Source organism: Thermobia domestica, chromosome 16, assembly GCF_964235325.1.
Source record: "Thermobia domestica chromosome 16, izTheDome1.hap1.1, whole genome shotgun sequence".
Taxonomy (NCBI): Eukaryota; Metazoa; Arthropoda; class Insecta; order Zygentoma; family Lepismatidae; genus Thermobia; species Thermobia domestica.
Window position 1 is genome coordinate 36,349,492 of NC_137469.1, and position 23,077 is coordinate 36,372,568.

The window sequence follows — 23,077 nt, forward strand, 5'->3', positions numbered from 1 at the left end:
AAAGATTACAGAAGCGTGGTGCTTTTGCCTACTTTTTAAGTCTGCATTTTATTTTTTTATTTATTTATTATTTATTTAACATACCGATGAAAAATTATTTGAATGTCTAGACCTATTTACTTCCATAGTTTAACAACAAATTGGTTTCCAACTGTACACTGAGATTTATTATTTTCTACTTTTGGATCTGTTAACTATAAACTAAAATTCTACTCTCAACAAATACGTTCTTCTGCATCCTGTCTAACGTTTAATAAGACATTTCATAGAAATAAAATTTTGATAGCCGAAAGAAATCAAAGTTTGTTTTCGAAATATGACATATACGCGAATTTAACACAGAAGCACGTAAGTATAACTTCACAACAAGCGTTAACAAAAAACTTTTACGTTCTTCAGATTTGTACAGTATTTGTTAAACACCGTTTACTCAAATTTGAAATAACACGAAGCTTTTGAAATGCAAATATGTAGAGAATTCTAATTAAATTCCCATAATTTGAAAACTGACACTTAGAAGATATGCAATGCTTATTTTTGCCCAGAAAGACAACTATGTAAATATCGGTAATTTGATGCAGAATTTTCTTTAGGTCAATCAATATTAGACACATTCTTGGTTCAATAGCATATTTTTCCACAAGTTTCAACTACATATGTCTCTTGATCACTTTTGAGTATTTTGTATTGTACTTCTAATGGCGAAGTTGCAAATCTAGTTCATACGAAAATGGGCAAACAGAAACTTTTATAAATCTTCATTATTAAAGTCAGGGAAATTCTCAAATTCTACACTAACGGATGGTACTGAGAGCTGCTTTAGTTCATAGCAGCGAGACAATCAGCTTCTGCCAAAGTTAGCTGGATATGCACGATCGATAGACAAAATATACCTCCTTGTTAACTTCTCACCGTTGTAGCATATGGATTAACTATGCAGTCAGCTTAGTTCTTAAATGCGTAAACTCATAAAAAGCTTACATAAAAGTTATCCACCTGGTATTATTATTAGAAGCTACAAACTCTTCTTTCAGGACAAAAGAACAGGCCAATATAAGGCATACTTTTGCTATGGCACTCTATTAAGGAGTTGTACACAGAAGAAAATAGCTCAATGTAAGACACCAGTTATTGTTTATACGAAAATTACTGTTTCGCACGATAGTGTACACAGCCAGTACATCACATAAGTAATCTATAAAAGAGATCACCAATTTGAGAGCAATATTAAAAGATAAATCAGTAATCTTTCAAAACAATGTTCCTTAGCTCCGAAAAATTGTATTTTCATTTTAGTTTTCAGTTTAGTTACGTGAACTATGTGTTAATCACGTTATCTACGATAAATAGGCACAATAAATGTTGACTCTTAAAATGGAAGTCTTATGTACATTTTACTTACCATCATCAATTGTTATAGGGCTAGCACTCTTCTGAAGTCCTTCTTCTGAATTAGGTGTAATGGGTGTAGATTTCCCTGATGTATTTTCTGGAGAAGAAATCGCACTGATTGCAAGTGGCTGACTCGCATTGGTGACTACAGCAGAAATAGACACATTTTCTTCACTGGTAGTTTCAACATTTGTATCACTAGTATGACGCTTTTTCATTAATTTCACTGGACTGTGGATCACAGGAGATGCACGCTTTCGGTTTTTCATATTGCACAAATCTTCATTCTCTGATGATTTCGTTTTGTTATTCTTGTCATCTGTAGGTTTTTGCATTTCATGAGACAAACTACATTGCATAAGCAACTGTTTCGAGTCCCCAGAATCCACTTGCATAGCGTTTGGTCTGTACATGGATTGTTCCAGATGTTTATGGTCCGACAATTTATTTTCTGAGACTTTGGTATCTATAGTTGACTCCTTCTGTTTCTGGTGGTCGCCATACATTTTACAAGGGGAAGTCTTTAACTTATCTTTTTCATCTTTCAGTTTGATTTCGTTTTGAGAGAGTCTGTCTGAAGCGCTGCTGTCTCGTTCTTGGCCCCCCATTATTCTTGCATGTAAGGTTGCCGCCAGGCCTTCGACAGGAACAAAGGAATTGTCATTACTCACTCGAACACATGCGCCTTTACTTGGATTTATTTCCGTTTTATCTTGAGAAAGAGGTGAAGGTTTTATATCGTGAAAATAGGCTTCCGTATATGGTTTGATTTCAGCACGAGGCAGCTGGACAGGGGAGTACCTTTCAATACGAGTTGTTGGAGGACACTGATTTGTCATGACAGTTGTAGAGCCATGGGTGTTCAACGGAGGTCGTTGATTGGTTTGAGGATATGAATAATTTCGATCATGCTTCTCTTGTGCAGGATGTAGAACAGTTCCTCGTGCATTGTAAGACAACTGCGAAGGCATTGTATTCCCTGCTGTACTGCACGCCTGATTGTATGCAACGTGAGCTATTGACATATTCGTATTATTTGGAGCTACTGGAGGTGGTGGAACAATAGGTGATTTCGGACGGTGCGGGTATGCAAGTCCTTCTAACGCCTGTGGACTAATAGCTGGTAACGATGTAGGAGTAGGATTACCACCTTCTGCACTACTTGGTCTGGAAATAGGAGAGTACACAGTCCGCAAAGTGGGGCTTTGACTACTTCTCTTCAGCATTTCCTCAGGAACGCCTTCCTTTTTAAGACTGTCATCAACAATTTTGGATATTTTGGCATTCACTCTTGGAGTGGGCACCATGTCTGGTTTCAGGTTAGTTGTGCTCATATCTACTGCAGCATTTATGATGCTTTGGTTCGAGATTTCCAATGTTCTTTCAATTTCTCCACTTACTAGATCGCCTATCGTGCGAGTAAAACTACCTCTTTCTTGAGCTAGTTTTTCCTGTGAAAGATGTCTTCGGAGTGCAAGTTTTGCAGGTGATACTTGGGTGTAATCTGGTTGTATCTGATTTTTGTGTAATTGGCGTTCCTTCTCTGGTTCTCTCTTATACAAATTCTCGTTCTTTTTCTCTACACACATTGTGCGCGATTTCAAATCTAATGCAGAAGGGTTATATGCACTTGCATTAGCCTGGTAGTAGTTCGAGGTATTATTATTTACTTGTTGGACAGGAACACAAGGCTGGTTTGATTGTTGGGCAACTGCCTGTCTGCGATTCTGATCTTCATTGAGAACACTGGTAATAATACTTTTAAGTCTATCCTCAAAATTATCAACACGAGGAGGTTCTTGGGCTCTATTACTTGTAAAGCTGGACATTTTCGACTGCTTCACTGGTTTTGCCGCCACTGAATTCATACCACTGCTAATTTTTAACGGTTCTGGGTTACATTTCTGAATTCGCTGTGCTGGTTCAACTGCTTTCGAAGGATACTGAATATGTCTGTAATCTCTCGAATATTTGTTACTTTCCTGGTTGGCAGGAATATTTTCAGGAATATACGCTGGTTGTACACTATATTTTGGAGCCTCTCGGATCTTACCAGCTTCAATCTGTCTCCCAGTCTCGAGGATCTTTTGTGCTAAAATTTCAGGGTTATTTTCTTCAATTTTACCAATATCAGGTACATCAGGCCATTCCTGAGATCGAGACCTACTCTCCCGTGATTTTCTTATTTTCGGGTGAGGTTGATTTTGAGCTCCTTTGTCCACATTATATATGCTATTAATTTTGTTATACAAATTGTTACCATTTAGAACTTGTGGTTTTTCTGCTGCTTTCTCGAGAGCCGTAACTTCCGATTCCAATCTAGAAACCTGATTATGTAACTTCTTTCGTTGAGAAAGTGTTGCTGATATCTCTTTCAGAATGTATTCTTGCGTCAATGCAGTAACATCAATATGATTCTGAAAAGAAAAAAAAAAAAAGAAGAAGAAGAAAAAAATTAAAACTATTGTTTTTCTCCTTTCAGTAAACAGTACAATACATTTCAGTACAAAATATTTAACGAATATACACAGAAAAACATTATGTAAAAATTCAATGCTCACAGAAAAATATTTGAAATTTATATCTTGAGAGCGACGCTATTAAGAATCAAGTTAGCTTCATAAACAAAAAAAGAACCTCTTCCTAATTAACACAGTTCTCTACCTTTTCCATTAAGTTATTCGAATATGAATGAAAGTAAGAGAAAACCGTAAAACACTGCCTAAATTCACATTGAAGTTGAGGTAGTATATTAATAACTTTGGCATTCTCGAGGATTCAGGTATTATTATTATTACTATTGTTATAATCAAAAAACTACTGAAACTGAATCAAGAGGAATGGCACTTAATTTTAAAAACACGAAAAAAAGTTGCAATTTCGGCAGAAAAAAATTGCAGAACAAAGTCAATTTTAACTCGGAGTTAATTTTTTATTAATGACTAAAAAATATTTTATCACATGATGATAAAATGTATTTGTATATGTACCTTGATTAGTTCATTAACTTCTTACAGAAAATTTAAGAAAGAATTCTTGCAAAATTTGACACTTGTTACGTGTTTTATTTTCTTTCATATTCAAGTAACTTACTAAGAACGAAAAGGCAAGAGAATAAAAGTAATTCTACGTTAGCTTTCAACTTCCTGGGATAACTTCATACTAAACTTGGAACAAAATAAAGAACACATTGTCATTTAGATTTGGAGTTCGGCACCGAACTATATGACAAGGACTTACAACTTAAAGTCTCTTCCGCCAAGCTTATAGACAATGAACAATATTAAAAATAAGGAAACTGAGTCACGTAATATCTCCAAAATGTTATTAAATAAACTAATAACTGGCTCAAAACCTTTCCTTATGCACCAGAAATTTGGTATGCAGTGTATGAAGTTTTAATTATTGGGTACCCAAATTTGAACACTATCCGGAGGGTGTTGAAAACAATTCTTAGTTCATATAATATAGTTTTGTAGATACAATCTGGCTCACTTTCTACATTTTTATACTCTTCATTGTCTAAGTTAATCACTAAATTAAAAAAAAAAAAGCACAGAAAATAGCCTTAACGTGGGATCTGAACTACACGAGCTCCGCCGGAAATCGAACCCAGATCTTCTCGCGCCTAGTGACTTCTGGCAAAGGAATACTTGTAACCCTGTTGTCACATCGTGAGTGTTCCACTGCAGCATCCGCCGTTACTATCCCTTCGTTAGAGAGGTTAGTTACACCGGACGTTGGGGCAATTAAGTTACATGTCCTACTCTAAATGCCATTAGTTTCGTATTTTGCTCCGCGTATAAATACAACACAATAAACAGAACTAATTTTGAAGGTACTGTAATGTTCTTTCATTTGACATTCGAAAGGCGACTTTGCTGTCATTTTAAAAACAAATAAATAAAAACTACAGTATGAACTCGAACTGAATGCCATTTATCAAGCTTTGACCTTAAATAGACGTGAAATCTGATCGAAGCAAATCACTTTCAATAAATAATACTGTTACAGTTTCAGCAAGGATTAAAAGAGAAAGAAAGAAAAAAAAAAAAAAAAGAAAGAAAATCGAAATACGATCATTTTAAAATTTACGTACTACTACTCTCCCGTAATACCTTTAAATCTTACTCTACAACCAGCTGTTTAAAAATATGATACAAATAGCTACAAAATATCACCAGCTACAGAATCTCTAGTCTAATCAGTTTGAGAGTTATGCGATTAGTATGTTCATGGTGCAGTTACGGAAAACAGAAAATCACAAATATTTTGAGAATTTAGTACAGGACTCAAACTTTACGTTCACAACATTAGTATAGTATCGATCATAACACATTCATCTTCTATGCATAATTATCCCATTTTACTTTAAAATATTAACGAATTAATACACCATGGTGTAGAATTATGCCCTAGAGTATTTCAGATACCGAAATCAACAACTGTTAAATAAAATGCATATCTAACCTAATCTGACGAAAGTATCAGCCGGAGGTTTCTTTCCAAGAACGTTACTATACATGGAAGTATTGTGGAAAAATAATAGCTTCTATCCTCCATCGTGAAAGACCAAACACATTCTTCCCTTCAAGGAATTGAACAAAACAGCCAAATCTCTTTATTACAAGGCGAATATTAATACTGTTAGTAAACTTCGTTCACCAACTTCAGAATTTATACTATTTCTTTATGTATTAAGGAAGTCTCTACTAATTTATACAATAAAAATAACGCTACATGAAATAAATAAATAAAACACTGGATTCTGTTCTTTGATAATCCACTTCAGTCATATCAATTTTTACTTTCAACTATACTTCCATCTTTCCCACTTGGGTTATCTACGGGTCTTCATCCCTAAGACTCTCCAACCAACATACTCAACATGTATTTTCCATACGAGTTATTTAATTCTCCCCAAGTCCTTTCCAAAGTGTTGTCTGAAGTGCCCTAATACCTGAGCCCAACTTTTGGTAAAGAGCTCCTTCGTGGCTTATGCGCTTTTGGCGTGGGAGACCCGGTTTGATTCCCGACGGGAGCTCATGTAATTCGGATTCCACTTAATCAGTTGGTTTCATCTCATATAGCCTCGCTGCTGAAAAGGACGTCAAACTCAAAGTCAATCCAACTTTTGGTAACTATACAGTACAATACGAAGAATTAAACATTAATAAACCACACTCATTGAATTGTGGCTAATGACGATGGGAATTTTCCCTTCATGAAGCATAACTATAAACCATTCAAAAATTAATTAATTATTTAACTACAAGATTTCGAATAAATGCTATCACTATTACTACAATAATAATTGGGTAGTCCCACGCCAAAACGGACTAACCATATTTTTGGACGAAATTGAAACATGAAAATGAAATCTGAGTTTTACGTTCCACGATTATGCCAGCTAGGCTAAAGGAGACGGTGATGATGAGAAATGAATGAAATGGTGGAATGAAGAAAGTGGGAGGAAACGGGAGAACCCCGCGAAAAACCACGCACATGGTGTTTGTCCACCACGAAGTTCACTTGGCGGGGGCAGGGTTTAAACCCGAGACCCCTAGCACAAGAGGTGAACGCTCTACCACTGAGCCACCGCGGCCCCAAGGACGAAACTGAAGTAGATTTTTTTTTCTTCGATCATACTCCACTTTAGCTTTGTAACTAGCAGAAACTCAAAGGAACTTTAGTGCCGTACAGCAATCTTCTATTACGAATTAAAATACCTCAGAGGTCATGTCTACCTTTCGCTTTGTACACATTACTGTAACTTAATTTGTACTTACTCTGTTTACGCCGTTGGCTAATCCGTATTTTTCTAAAATTTCTTGTTGTTTCTGGGAGACAACCTTCTGCTGCGCTTGTTCCAATGATGTTACCTGAAAAATTACATTTCTCTTATTAAGAATATTACTAGTGATTTTAATCATCATCATACTTAGAACAACTACAAGCATAAGCATTGCTGTAATTAACTTTTTACAGATTTTATTGAAAAGAATATAAATTTCTATCAAAGTTATTAAATGACGACAGGTAGTTCCATCTCTGATGTGCATGAAGTAGAATTGGATTACTAGACGTAGAAAATGGATGATAGTGACGTGTATTGAAAGTGAATAATAATAAATTCAGCGTGGCAAAGTTATATATATGCGAATGTTATTGAAGAGAAAAGTCAGATATTAAAATCATTTTAAGAATAAAATCATGAGTATTGCTGGATCTGGTTCGTACCGTACGCTACCACATGACGAAATCCACTGTAGAAAGAAATAACAAAAATTGCTGAGAAAACTTTTCTGAACTTACCACTCTCCTATTTTACTCTTATTACATTCATCTTCTTTGTTAAAAGATGAGATGCGACACCGGATATTGCAACACTCACCATACTTGCAAGAAAATTTTTCTAACTCACTGAACAACGAGATGAAATCATAGAATTGAACTACGGATTTGCAACATTAACTACACTTCCCAGAAAAAAAATTTCCAACTCCCTGAACTACGGGAGGAAATGACAGAATTGAACTACGATTTTGTAAAGCAGGCTCTTGGTTACGCTCTGCACTTTTCCCTTTAATTAATAGCGTAATAACAATTATCAATATGAAAATATTGGAAAGTAGACCCTTTAATATTTATAAAATTCCATTAAAAAGCCTAGTAGTTCCTTTTCAATCCTATCATATATGCTTGCTACTTGATTATACTCTCGATCGTTACTGTATTGTTGTGCTTTGTCTTCATGTCTAGACATTCTTCTATATAACAGCAATTTAAGTTTATTCCGGTATGTTTTCACATATGTTCACATTATGTCAGTATTGTATCTATAAAATACAGAGACAACTCTGTAATATTAGACAATTCCAATTAAATTCAAAACTACACAACTGATTAACTTACTAAGATTTGTAGTTATTTAACAGCCAATGGAGACCAGCATTACGAAACTGAGAAAATTAATCTTGTATCACGCAGATGTACAAGAAATAGAAGATACATTATCAGTGAAAAATAAAACCTGAAATCGAAAATTTTTACAACTTCAAGACAGAGCTTGTTCTAAAAGTACCAGATCGAACTCCGCAGCTGAGAAAGAAACAAAAGGAAAATTCTGTTGTAGCTTTCCGGGTAATCAAAAAATGATTTTTCCCCTTTAAGTCTTCTAGGTGATATTTTAGTATCAAATCTATAATTAAAAACAACAAACATACAACAGGATGTCCACTCTCAAAGCGTTTTGAAATTCCCGGTTAATTTCCGGTTTTCCCGGCTCTACTAGATAAATTCCCGGTTATAACGGGCACTAAAAGACGAATATTTTACGAAAGAGGCGGAAAGATTATTATTTAGTTCCCACCCGAATATAAAATTATACTATCGAAATAAATTATATTTTCTTACCTGTTTTCGTTACTTCCCGATAAGTCCATTAATTTTTTCTTCTAGAAGAGCAGCTTCTTTTTTTGCCTCAGCAATTACCTTTGCTTTTTTAGCTTCCAATTCCAGTCTTTCTCGCGTTACACGTTTTCTCTCTCTTTCCTTTTCCTTCCTTTTCACTCAAATCCTTCGCCTTTTTCTTCAAATGTTCAGTATGTCGAGCATGTGTATTTCTGGCCGCATGTATCATATCTTCGCTGATTTTAATGACTCCAATCCACCTAATGCACTCACACCATCATACACTTGTCTCAGGACAATAAGGCTCTCCTGTTTGATTCTCAAAAATGCATTCAGAATTCACAGAAAATCCTCTCTACTTATGCATTTCTGTGTGACAGTATCAAAATACATTGTATAAAATCACTGAGTTCTCGTACACTGTCCTCACTGAATACGCTAAGAAGTTCAACATAAAATGCATCCAGACGCTTCTACTTTCTTTTAAACGTTTTGTAGTGATTAATAGATTCAGGTGACGAAAATACCTTCCGATATTGTCCCATAATTTTACTTGCTTTGCTTCCCGTAAACCATCGTTTAGCTACCATCTCCTCCAAAGATAATGTCAAACGCTTCCCCGCTAGTGTCAGGTTGTGACCAAAAGCACAGGAACGAGACACGAAATAGCTCGAGTAAGTTTGTATTTCAATGGTGACCTATCCATTATTTTACTAATCATCGCTGCGATAGCTTCTCTGCACGTTCGTCGTAGTGTTAGCTTGTCTAGATCCGTTATTTCCTTGATTCCACGCATGGCATCCCTACTTGCAAAGCCTATGTCCACATCTTTAGCAGGAAGAGGATTGTTTGGATCTGATATATCTATTTTTTGAACAGATGCACATGCTTTGTTAAGAACATCACCCTTCACTATTTTTTCCATTAATCTTTGTACGAGAGAAGTGAGCTCTTCATGCAAAAAAGGTTCCATGGGTTGGTCTGTTTGAAATTCGGTCAGAAATGGTTCCACCATTGAAGCAATAGTTGAGAAAAATGCTAATTTTGGTGCTAGCATTTTGTCGTGCATTTTTTTCTCTACAACTAAGAACGTTGTCGAGCTAGGTGTTTTCTTGTCCTTCTTGACACACGCAATATATATATATATATTTTTTTTTTTTTTTTTTTTTTTTAAATGAGGTAACATCATTAATAAGGCTCGAGATGCTAACTTATCTGGTGGTTAAAGATATCAGGAAATTGCAGAACCAGACCTATTACTAAACAAGCAATCATAACTGCCAACTAGACAATCTCATTCCCGCCATTTACTGTTCGCATTCATCTTTACATTGCTATTCATTTTTAACAGAAATAATAATAAAGAATATATCAAAGAAACAATTCGTGCTACTTAAAGTTGAATTATAGTTAAATAATTATCCATATTTTTTTTCTTAAAAGACGAAGGCCAAAACAAAAGACCGCACACATGATTGTTGACTACAACATAGCGCTCTTTCAGGTTTCAAACAACCCCCTTTGACGCATCACTACTCTATTCTTTTTTCTAAATACAAAACTAACATGGTCGATAAGCGAACCTCAACGTAGGATTCAAGCGATCGCCTGTTTCACCGTCGCCACGTTCATTTGCGATTCATCATTGATGCTGAATTCGGACGCCCAAAACGGTGGATACCGATAGGATGACGATGAATCCGACCCAACGGATCATGAATTCAGAAGCGCCGAGTGACTTATCGGTAGAAAACAATTGAGCTACGCCTTTCGTTTTTAACTTTCGGCCTTCTTCGGCTATTATCGTTGTGTTTCCCGGTTCTTTGGAGAAATTCCCGGTTTTTTCCAGGTTTATGGAATTCCCGGCTATTTCCCGGTTTCCCGGTTTTTCCCGGTGGGTGGACACCCTGTATAAACGCGTAGATAAATTTACCAGTCTTAATTAAGTCATTGAGGAAATTTAGGAAATGTATACGTTTATCGGTGACTTATTTCATCTCATCTCTTGTACGAGGCCACCTCTTTCTATATAAAAGTAAGTCTTCAAGCAAGCTTATGCAATTATTATATACAGCACTGGAACTGCGTCAATAAATCACAATTAGAACACGAGCCCCCCCCCCCCCTCTTTCTTTCTGGGAAAGGAACACAAATAAAACGGAAACAAAGTAAAGATTTTATTTTTTGCGTACCTGACTCTGAAGACTGGAAGCTTGGGCCTGAAGCTCCTTGTGTCTCAAAACTATCTCTTTAGCTTTAGCCAGAAGGTCTCCTGGTGTAGTAGCATTGATTCCCAGCTCAGACATCCTCGTTTTTAACAACGCCACGCTGTCGTCTATGAGAACTTTTATCTGTTTTTCTAACTGAACAATTCTATTCATAAGTTTTCCGTTTCTTTCCTACAAAAATAATTACATTTGTTAGTTAATCTGTGTATAAAGAATGCAATATCAATATAACAAATAAGAATAAATGACGGAGCTCCATACTCACCGCGTAGGTCCCAAATACTCAGTAATCGAAACAACACGGTTTTTATCCTCACCTTACATTTGGAAGAAAGAAAAAAAAGAGAAACGTTTGTGAAGGTAAAAACATGTGGAAAGGTAATAAATAAATAAATAAATAAATAAATAAATAAAAACATACAAAAATTCGAGGTAGAATACACTTCACGTCAAAAACTAAATTACGGCACAGCCGATCATGGTTCATGTGCCAAAGTTAAGGTTTTGACGAAGTGTGTATCTACGTCGTATATTTTTATGCTTCTTACCTTCCCACTTTTTTTTTTTTTTTTTTTTCCACCTTTATAACGTTTTTCACACGTAAGCAAGTTGAGGATGAGGATCGTGTTTCTCGCAAGTGCTACTTAGTGTTTAGAACCTTCAGTAAGTATGAAACTTTGTAATTTTTTTTTATTTGCTACACGTATATTGACTATTACCATAGCTCGTAATTAGCTTTCAAAACACACAGTCTTCCAACTGAATAATTTGCACAAAAGAAATGCAATAATTAAGTTATATCTCAAAGCCTTTGGAGCTTCAAGATCTCAGCCTATTTGTAGGCTGATGAAATGAAATTTGCCGACTTCCCGCAAAGTCGATATATGACACCCTTTCGCCAAAAACACAGTTGGTTATCTGTCATGTCCTTCTATCATATATCCTATTTCCACTTTTGACTCACTGGACGAAGAACTACGTTTCTAATATTGCTTTTATTAATTCTGGAAACAATGAAGGTAATTTGTGTCTTCATTTGACTTGCACATCCTTTGTCTGTGTGTGTGTAGTCATTACTAATATATAATAATAAATTTTTAAAAAAAATCAAAATAATGTTGTCGCACGCTCAACACTAATTACCACAGGTTTACGGGATGATCCTTCTTGGACGTGGACTCTTATACAAAGAAGTGATCAAGCCTTTTAATAAAGGTATCTCTATAGACTGAGAAAATTTCTAAAGATTGAAGCCTGATCAAAACCTGAACCCTTCTTTAAGATAACTGTACTTAAGATGATGACGCCAGTTTTCACTTCTTTATATTGGGGAGAGAGAAAACAAATGAAGGTGGAGCAGCTCTATTTTATATAACGCAATAGATAATTTTACGTAGCTACATCGAAGGACCTTCGTCTCTATCTAGCGTCGTCACTGTTTACAAAACATCTATAGCCTTAGTAAACGCTACATATGTAACGTTTGTAGGACCTTCTGTTTTTAACCCATATTAAAATGAGGCCGTGAAGAGATGAGAGGTGAACAGGTAAAAACGGAAAATTGCAATCTTACAAATATTTTTTGTACAGTCTTTCTAAAATAAACAAACGTACTTTTTCTTTTTCGATCTGTTGCTCCACATCTTCTTTGTACTGTGGAGATTTCATCATGTCGACCATTTGTTGGTATTGAGCTCGGAACATATCAAGAAGAACTTGGAGAGCGTAAGGTGTATCTCCAGGACGGATTTCTAGTTCAGTATGGCCTGCGCCAGTACTCAGGCATGTCAGCTGTTGATCTACACACCCAGGAGCAGGGGGTAACTTCTTACCAACGGCTGAAAAAAGAAAGGAAAGAAAACAAGGAAAAATGTAGGATTATTAATGCTTTATTATTAGTCACTGTACAGTATGATTATCTAATAAACTGAGTCCTCTCGTGTAACCAAGTAGTAAGCATTATGGTTCGAGGTTTGATTTCTGGTATACTACTATTTTTTGTGTTAACCTAAGGTAGTGAATCAACTTCAGAGCTACCACTTGAACATACTACTTCTGGTCCGTCAGTCTTCGTTGACTGCAACACAAAGGTAAATTTTGCTTCAATAAAATGATCTACTTAAAAAAAAAGGGGGGGGGATCTGATGGCTCAACATTAGTTCTTCTGCAATACGTTCTAGTAGACTGAAGGGGCAGCACTGAACTGAACTTTATACCTGCAATTGAGTATTATAATTTTGTAACAATTATGACTAGTTGAGAATATATATGCATAAAGCATTTTCACTTCATTCCTCAGGTTCACAGTCTCTTGCGATACCAATACGGGGTACAAAAACAAATTCTGAAATACAAATTTTTGTTAAGGAAAGGAATATGTGATATGATTAACACACTCCGATTAACCTTACGTTCAGTATACATAAACCCATAAATAAAACATCAATGAAAGAACTCTCAACTATACCACGCTTACATCAAACGTGAGATTACGTGTGCTGGAGTTCTGGTTGAGGCTACCTACAATACCTGTAGTTCAGTATATTCCTAATTGTTTCTTAATTTTTGAAGTGAAATGTTTTTACCAATATTTTTACATGTGTTGGGTAAATTTAATTCTATTACACTGTATGCATTTGTTGATATAACAATACTTCAGTTGACTTGTTAGTTTAACGTCCTACGTTATGCTCCAAGGCTACGGAAAACGGGAATGATAACAAATGAAATGGTAGCATGAAAAAAGTGTGAGGAAATGGGCCAGCCCCGAGAAAACCCATGTGCAGAAGTTTGTACACCACACAGTCTATTTGGCGCCAGCTGGGATCATTCCAGGGGTCCCACTCATCAGAGGTGAACGCTCTAAAATTGAGCTAGCGCTGCCATTCTCACAACTCCAAGATATTTTCAGTTCCCTTACTCCTATGCCATAAGGAATTCGGAAGTATAAGTTAACTAACGATACCAGTACTGTTATTTCCACTGTGATAAAGAAAGCATTGTGCATAAATTTTACAACATATTCTAAATTTATTTCTCAGAAGTATCACAAATCAATATATGGACTTTCTTTTCTTTCTTTCTTCGGAATATCGCATTAATATGTTTCTAGATCCGACTAAATCTAAGATAGATTTGTAAGCTCGCCAAACAAAATTATTTTATAGTGTCACTGACTAATGATGAATACTCTTTAAAGTAAAAAATTACAAACTGATACACATTGGGATTTACAAATACATAATTATTAATATTATAGCGAACTACTTTTATATATATATATATATATATATATAATTTTAAATACGAAGTTTCAGCATACTGATGAATAAAACTTTTGAAAATGTACACGACAAAAACCAAATATAAGAAAATATACGATTCAAACCAATATACTCACCCTGTGGAGAAGTACTAAGTAATGTCTGCGTATGTAACAAATCCAAGCCATTAATTTTAATAGCCTTCTTTTGTTTTCTACGATTCACTCGGCCTCTACTTCTGCTCTTTGTAGGTCGAGATGACACGCGCTGGGGTACGATTACTGGTTTGCTTGGTCTTGAAAGCTTTCGACGTAGCTTCTTCTTTGCTTGACGCGATGATGCTTTGGATTTGGCTAAGGAATAAAATGTGCAATAAGTAATTAACAATAAAAATATCAATTGGTTGTGAAGATAAATAAGTACCACACACGACTGCAAATATGTGACGTAGTGTCTTGATTGCATTCTCAATACAAATGACATGAATCCTTTAACTCTCAATTATTTACTTTAGGTTCAAGAAAATTAATGGAAGTGAATGATGAAAGGAACAGTAATGGAATAAAAATAACAGGAAACAGAAGAAACCCCACTGACACGACACTTTCTACCACGAACTTTCATTTCAGCTCTAAGAAATGCTCTTTCATGATCTAAAGGTCTATCATTAAGGGTATTACCGTATTCCCCTTCATTAAGGGACTCAATCCTCATTAGAGGCTTCCTTGTTCTTTGCGTAATTTAAAATACTAACTCAGATTCTACATTTTAAATACTCAAGAAGAGTAAAACTCATAAGCAGATTTCTAACAGATCTTTCATACAAATTTAACAATTAATAGTATAACTTTAAGACCTGTTTCGGACGCAGAATTACCAACACTTTGCTATTAAATTGTTCTTTACAAATCTGCAGTTTCAGTGACTGTCGAGCAATCTTTCGTCCCTAGAAATTTAGAAACATACAACTAATGGCAGAGGTAAAGGTTAGACCATTCTTTAGATAGAAACGTTTTAGTGCAAATTTTTCTTCTTATTCTTGAAAGGGGCGCCTCTATAGACAAGCACACTTTAGGACTTACGCTTCATCAGATTCTTTTAGTTAATGAAATTCAGATTTTTGAAGAGTTTATCAGTGAAAGGGTGATTCGAGCCAATATATAAATCCCAAGAAAACACTTCAGTGAGGAATGTCAATTTATTTACTTCCTACTATTTTGCTGTCATACAGATCATTATATCGTTGTTTAGGTTTTATAATACAAACTTTTCTTTTAAATAATCTACCTAAATCCAGAAAAATCGCAACCTATTTGTAAACTTTGTTCGTTTTCCTCATTCCAGGACCTACCCCCCCGCCCCCGGAACCACAAAACAGCACTCAAAATAATGCCAACAGACAACCCTCCCGCTGGTACAGCTCGTCCATCAATGTGTTCTAGGACACTGCCTTATGTCTTTCCAAATTGCCAAGCAGGGTATATTGCATGGATCTGAAAGTCACTGGTTATGTTTTCTCTTTGCCAATGTGTTTTCAAGGTTTTACAACACTTTTTTTCTCTCTCTCTCTCTCTCTCTTTCTTGAATATGCATCGAAACCTACCCCACAATCCTAGGTTAACGGTACGTATAACTTCGTTACGTGTCAGAAACCAGTTTATAAAGAAGTTACACCAGTTTTATACATAGAAGTCGCACATTTTTGATAACTCATTCGATCAAATATAAATGGGGAAAAAAGGCCCTGTTTTAACTTGCTAAATTTCCACGGTTAGAAATTATAACTTTTTTTATTCCCTCTTTTTGTGTTAAATTTATGTTCGAAATTGCTGTAAATCCCATTTATGTTTTAATACTCTTGATTTAGTTGTTTCAGAATATCTATTCCCCTATACAGTGATTATGATTACATTTATTCATTTATTTATTTATTTACATCTCCTGTGCTATGTATAGTGTGTACAGAATCAGACACCCCAAGTAATTACATATTCAAATCTACTGTGGATTGCTGTAATGATGTAGCAGTGTATAAGGCAAACAAATTGTGTAGGTGAACTAGTACTATAGATGGTATAAGAAAAGATTTTAAGATTGAGAAATTGTTACAAAGGGGCAAAAGGTAGTTCAATATTTTTCAGAATTTGAACTAGTTACGGCTGAGGATGCTGACACCTATCTAGTACACTATTGCACAGAACGGCTAATGATGTACACACAGGAAACAGGACAGCATTCTGATATCTGTCATAGACATCGAAGAGCTCATAGTATGACAGTATTTGTCACCAAATTAACTGATTAAAGGAGTTCCTCTTTTTGATTAACATGCAACCAAAGATATTTTCAGCACTGAAACTGCATGGGATAGGACCTACTGCTTAAAGCAGGATCCGAACCATTACTGGGATTCACATGAGAACACTTCCAGCGGGAATCGAACTCTGCACGTGTACGGAAAGAATTCAGAACAGTCCTAGACCAACAGGAGGTATATTTGTAACAGGTGGTACAGTGTACGAATATTTGAGTTAGATGACCCGTACCTTACTAGCATTACCAGGTATCATACTGTGGTTTAAGCAGTGAACGTAATAATAAAATTACTTGAAAGTGAGATAAGAATGAAAGATCACGCACAGGTGGATCATACATATGCTGCCAAATAAAAACTCGGAAGAAGAATTATACTCTCTCTCTCACCGAAGAGCTAAGATTATACAATACAAAACTTATGAAAGAAAACGGGAATCTATAGTGTTACCAGAAAAAGGAGTAAATGTACTCTTGCAAACAATTTAATCACTTCGCACTGGGATATAAAAACAAATATAACAAAACACACACACACATAAAAAAAAGCGATTGTACAAGCTAACTAAATATTTGTGGCAGAATAGCACCGAAAATCGCAACTGTTTAGCGGTACATGCAACCAAAGATATTTTATGTTGGTCTATACTTCAATCACATAAGACACTAAATCAGAATTAGGTATCGCTTAAGGGCTGATTCGTGAAGTGGTTTTTACACGGATTTATTTGCTCTAAAGGTATCCACAAGAAATTTAGTGAAGCCGTGTGTATGGGTGACAATTATATTTCGTAAATAATTATGTAATAGCACACGCGCTATTAAAAAACGGTACCTTTGCATTTTAAGCATTTTCTTAGTAAATCCTTAATAATATATATACCTATATCTAGGTATACTGTCATTTTAACAAATAATGATTTTATACGAATTTCAGGTTTTTTGTTTATATTTAATATTTCCTACTTCCACACTTGAGAACAGCTAAAACTACTCAACTCTACGGAGCCCTCCATCTCCATATTAATTTTGGGGGAGTGCAGCTTACGTCTTGTCTATCTTGTCTATATGTAGAGGGTCTGCACGGATGCAGATACCCACATCAATATAGTTTTTTTGCGAGTGCATTTTTATTTTCTTGGCCGCATAAAAAGGTGGCGGCTCGCGAAGACAACTTTTGGGATCATTTTTAGAAGCACTATTAGTTATCGACTCCTTGTATAAACAAAGAGTGTTTGGTATCACTGGGTCAACACCAAAACTGTGTTTCATTGGTTCATCTCTTTTCATTCTTTAATTTTTTTTTTTATGCAAGTTTTCTCGAGGCGGCTTGTTCTTTTCTCAATAACCTCTTACTTTACTCTCACCTTTACGTGTTAAACGAAGATACTCGTTTCTTGTAAGTAATGTTTTGTTTGTTTCGTTTTAATGTTCTAATTATTTGACAGATATGGAAGTTTGCAATTTTCTCATCAGAAATATGTACCAGGGAGAACTTTTTCTTTCTTTCTTTTTAAGATCATTAATTTTCGTAACTTTTGAGTTTGCATGGATTTTATGGCACTTGTAACGTAATTACTTGCAAATAGAAGGGATAGTATAAATGAAATTAAAATTGTTACTTCTAATTTGCATAGAGTATATTATTTATTGAATTTTCGACCACTTATTTCTTTCCTGTGGTCTTCATCAGGGTGTAAACTTCTTCCACGGGAGTGCAGACATTCATAACACCCCTTCTTTCTTGTAAGACTAATCAACCATTTACATTTCTATGCATAACACCAAAAGAACTAATGATCACTTTCTTGTAGTTATTGTTAATTTGAATTTAGTCTGTATCATATAGGATTTACAAATCTACGAAATTATGTATTTACAATAATCATGTTAGAAATTATTTTTGAAATCGAAATCATAATTCTTATAAAACAAATAAACTAAATACATTTATCTCATTACCTCCGGATGCGGATAGAAATGTTGCGAATGCGATATTTTGTATCCGCGCAGACCCCCCCCCCCCCCCGCACACACTTACGTCAATATATACTGTCTTATCTTTGCTCGAACCCACTGATTTCAAGACGAAACACTAATTTTCATTTTATCATTAATGTAGGTTTATCTTTATTAATTAATTAATTAATTTACTTGTTTTAAAGATATATCATTAGTCTTTCCTTGTTTTCAACAAGTGACCCCTTTTAAATTCCTACAAGATGTGAAATACACTTTCATAAGAACAAAAAAACTAACTTACTGCTTGTATTGGTCTCCTCTTCGCTTTGACTTTCTTTACTGCTTTTGCCTTTATTACTATTACTGCACCAATCACTCCAGGCTCTTCGAGTGGTAGGTCCAATGACAGCACTGCTATCATCACTGTCCCGTATATCACGAGAATCGTTTGAGCTAGAATCTGTATTTAATTGTTTGGTCAAATCCCGGCGTGCTCGATTACCACGCGGCGGTGTGTTTTCATCCTCCTGAAATAAATTTCTTTGGTTACAGTACTAGATACCTTCCTAACATTTAAGTAATTTTGTTTAGGATATTCTTTAAAAAACAGCACAAGAAGACTCCAACTAGATATGTTAGTGCTACTTTGGCTTTTAGGGAATTCATTATGCTCTTTAACAGGGAAAGTATTAGGCATATCAGATTTCAATTTTTCAATATTCTAATAACTAATTAAGCTAATTTCTTTTATCTATTAATTTGTTCTCTGTTTTTGCTTACTTTTTTAAAAAAGCAGAAATATGCCAAAGTACCACAGGATAAAACAAAAAAATGATTAGAAAACTTAGTGTTGGAAGATGTTCTACAGTTAATTTAAAAGATAAAAACGTAAGTAACCACCTCTCCTCGTAAGTCCTGCACTTACCCTGAGTTTAGGATTCTTTAATCTTTGGAAATAGCGCTCCAACTGAAATAGAAGAGAAGCCTTGCTTGATGACAGTCTATTAACAAATCAAAGGTAAGTGTCCTATTTTCAAAACATGCAAACCTTCTACTGAAATATTTTCTCCATTAATTATAGACTTTTGATAAGTAGACTTTGGATCTTTAGGTTCTGAAAACAGCAATTAACGTGACTTGTATAAGCGTAACATGTTAATGTAGTGTAAAATACAATTTTTGAAAGGAAAAGCAAACTGTAAAACTATGTCATATACCACAATGCTTGCATTATATTTCGGAAACAGCGCAACGAATGACGTTTTAAATGGCATGCCTTAGTGTACTAGCAGATGCTGAGAAGTCGCGGCAATTAGTATAAATTAACACAGAAAAAAAAAAAAAAAAAAAAATTCAAAAGAAATCGAGAAAGTTCGAACGCCCTACTCCCAGGATCACTAGCTCTCGTTATAGTATTCGGAAAATTTTGTCATTCCTTTTCTAGGTCTTCTCTCTGATAAATCTTCACGCCCCTGCGCACAGTAATAGAACAACTTCGCAATCATATGTGCTGCTGTCAACAATCATCTTCGCAACTTCAGGAATATTTTACGATATACGGGGGCAGATCGGAAAGTAACGCACATTTTTTTTTCCTAAGTATTGCAGCTGGAATGATGAAACTGCATGACGAGTGTTTGAAGTTTGCGCCACAGAGGGTATTTTGTTCTGTGTAGTACTAGCGAGAAAAGACTGAACTACGAAACAAACATGGCGCACATGTTACTGTCGCCCACGGGTGAAGAGCAGCGAAGTGTGGTTAGACTTTTGTGGGCCAAAGGGCATACACCGAGTGAAATTCACGTGGCGTGTATGGGGACGATTGTATGGACCGTAGCAATGTCTCCAGGTGGTGTGCATTCTTTGAAGAAGGCCGTGAAAACCTTAGTGATGCGCCACACTCCGGGCCGCCGGTAACAGCTTCAACACCGCAGAATATCTGCGCCATCCAGACAGCAATTTTCAACGACCGGCGTGTGCACCTGCGAACTTCCTTGGTCCCATGAAGAAATTCCTGGCCAACACTTTGCGACAGATGTGGAAGTGAAATCAGCAGTCCGCAGATGACTATGTTCCAACCAAACGGACTTCTACGAACAGGCATCTTGAAACTGGTACCACACTGGGAGAAATGTGCTGAGAAACTTGGTGGCTATGTAGAAAAGTAGGTCCAAGATGTAAGTTCATTTGTGCTTTGGTTTTGATACATATTAAACTTTTTTGCAGGAAAAAAAAAATATTGTGCGTTACTTTCCGATCTGCCCTCGTAATTTTGAAAAATACTGAGTTTTTACTTTAATTTTCTGTTTTATTTATTTTTACTTACTTTTCATGTTACATTAAAATAACTGAACATGCTGTACAGCAATTAACACACGTTTATTTAATTATTATGCTGTACCTCATACCTTTACTACTGATCTTCATTGTACAGAAAATCTGAATTATCCGAGTGCAGATTATCTAAGGCTAATTAGGTTTACCTTAACTCGGATAATCGAGGCTCTACTGTTACTAGCACCTATTCACATATTGTAGAGAAGCAAGCAAAACGCAAACCAAACCCTATTCCCATACATGATATATATGCAACTTCTAAACAACTGGATCATTTTTGGTGTGAATTTCTTTGATGCAGGGAATTCCCTATACATCACATCGTACGTACAATGGTCTACTTGTTCTAAATTATTGAATGCAACGGTGTTACAGGCGGGTTTTGGATGGGGACAATTTTTCATTGAAAATGGCTCAGTCGGACTTTACTGTTTCCATAATAACTAAGAACGCTAAGTGAATTAAACCAGAGACTCGGGTTCGATTTTCCTTGTCCTGCATTTTTCAGTCTCAGAATTTTTCTTAATCAGCACTTAAAATTGATGTGGTATAAGGAAATCAATTGCTATTCCGACTTCATAAATGGATTTCACTGTCAAACCTCGAATTGTTCGTAGACAAAAAGGGGAAAATAAGTATTAAAATGAGATATATTGTTGTGTTACCGCAACCGCTTTGAGTGTTACTCGGAAATTTATGAAATTCCTCACGTAACACTTAAAATGGATGATAGTGGTACAAAACTGGGACTCTTACTTAGATTCCATGACCGAGACACTTTCTCATACACAAAAAGCTACGTCTCTAGTTCTATCGAGCTTTCGCCTCTTAAATACATTTTATTTTGCTTTTCAAACCCAACATTGAACCTACTCTGATCTAACCATACATATCTATCAGCAATTTAGGCAATATTTGCCCCCAGTAAAAATTGTTGCATTTATTCATTATTTCCGTCTGAGAAATGGAATCCTCTTTTTCCCTTACCAACATTGGCCGAAACACTCAAGAAGGAAATTGAAGCTAATGTATCACTAAAAGAAAACCCTAAAGATCCTCAGTCTATTTCGCTTTTACGCCAAGTTAACTAGATTCAAGACTTTCAATTTTCTCTGTTCTCTAACACACAAAACTAAAATATATAACAAAACTATTGTATTTAACATGACAAGAATATTAAAACATTTTAAAAATTAAAATAATAATTAACAGTATATAAATAATTAGCCCTTTTATGGCCAACACTACATACTTCTCTAATTCACAAAAGCATGCAAATTTGAAGCACTTCAGCAAAGCACTAAAACAGAACAAAAAGCCATTCATGCTCTCAAAACTGGCTAAAAATTGACTTTTTCTTTTTAACACACATAAAATAAATCAGGACAAGCCTTCATAAAATTTTATATGAATTACACGAACGTTACACTGTTTTTGCCTGAAATTGATGACTAATTCCATAATTACATCACATATTAACAACCATCACGCGAATGTGATAGCTCTATACAGAATTAATGTATTAATGTAATAGCTTCTACTTACAGAAGATACTTAAAACAAATAAAACCTCTTGGTCACCAATGCAATAAATGTGTTTTAAAATTGAAACTTCATTTTCTTCACTGTGGATGAAAATCTGATAATCTAAGTATTACTGAAGTGTGGTATATGGAAAGTGTCCGCAACCAAAATTTCAACATCTTTGTTAAGTGTTATCTCTGATATAAAAAAAATAAATATATATATATATATAAACTTCGGTCACTTCATTTTATTTTTTTTTCACGATAATGTCCGCTCCTCGAAGGAAAAAATAAGGTTTACGAAAAATATTTGTAATACATATTTCCTTCTCTCTTCTTATTATTATTATATGCATGCTACATTAAAGGATTTAGGATTTAGATTTCTGAGCTTTCGGCATCTATGGCCATGTTAGTCCATCAGGTATGAGGGATGACGTCCCTCGGTGAGCACATTATCCAGGAAAAGGGAAGGAAGGAAGCGGCCTGGGACCTGTATGTTAGATACCACCCCGGCATTTGCCTGGTGTGAACGAGAAAAACCTCATTCAGAATGGCTGGCCCGAAAAAGCTTTTTACACTTTTTCGACCGAGTTTTCTCACCGGGAATCGAACCTGGGACCGATCGCACCGAAGACGGGAG

General features: G+C 35.4%; 1 protein-coding gene across 4 annotated transcripts in view; it reads right to left on the reverse strand.

The window, feature by feature from the left end:
- The window catches only part of gpp (DOT1 like histone lysine methyltransferase grappa), a 140,856-nt gene that overhangs the window by 45,578 nt on the left and 72,201 nt on the right, over positions 1-23,077 (reverse strand). For all 4 annotated transcript variants that reach the window (XM_081742310.1, XM_081742311.1, XM_081742312.1 and 1 more), the window contains 7 exons: positions 19,497-19,538; positions 18,873-19,098; positions 14,434-14,649; positions 12,648-12,871; positions 10,998-11,204; positions 7,182-7,274; positions 1,403-3,809 (listed from right to left, as the gene is read on the reverse strand). In XM_081742310.1, coding sequence (XP_081598436.1) covers positions 1,403-3,809; positions 7,182-7,274; positions 10,998-11,204; positions 12,648-12,871; positions 14,434-14,649; positions 18,873-19,098; positions 19,497-19,538 — 3,415 coding nt within the window. The remainder of the gene's footprint in view (positions 1-1,402; positions 3,810-7,181; positions 7,275-10,997; positions 11,205-12,647; positions 12,872-14,433; positions 14,650-18,872; positions 19,099-19,496; positions 19,539-23,077) is intronic.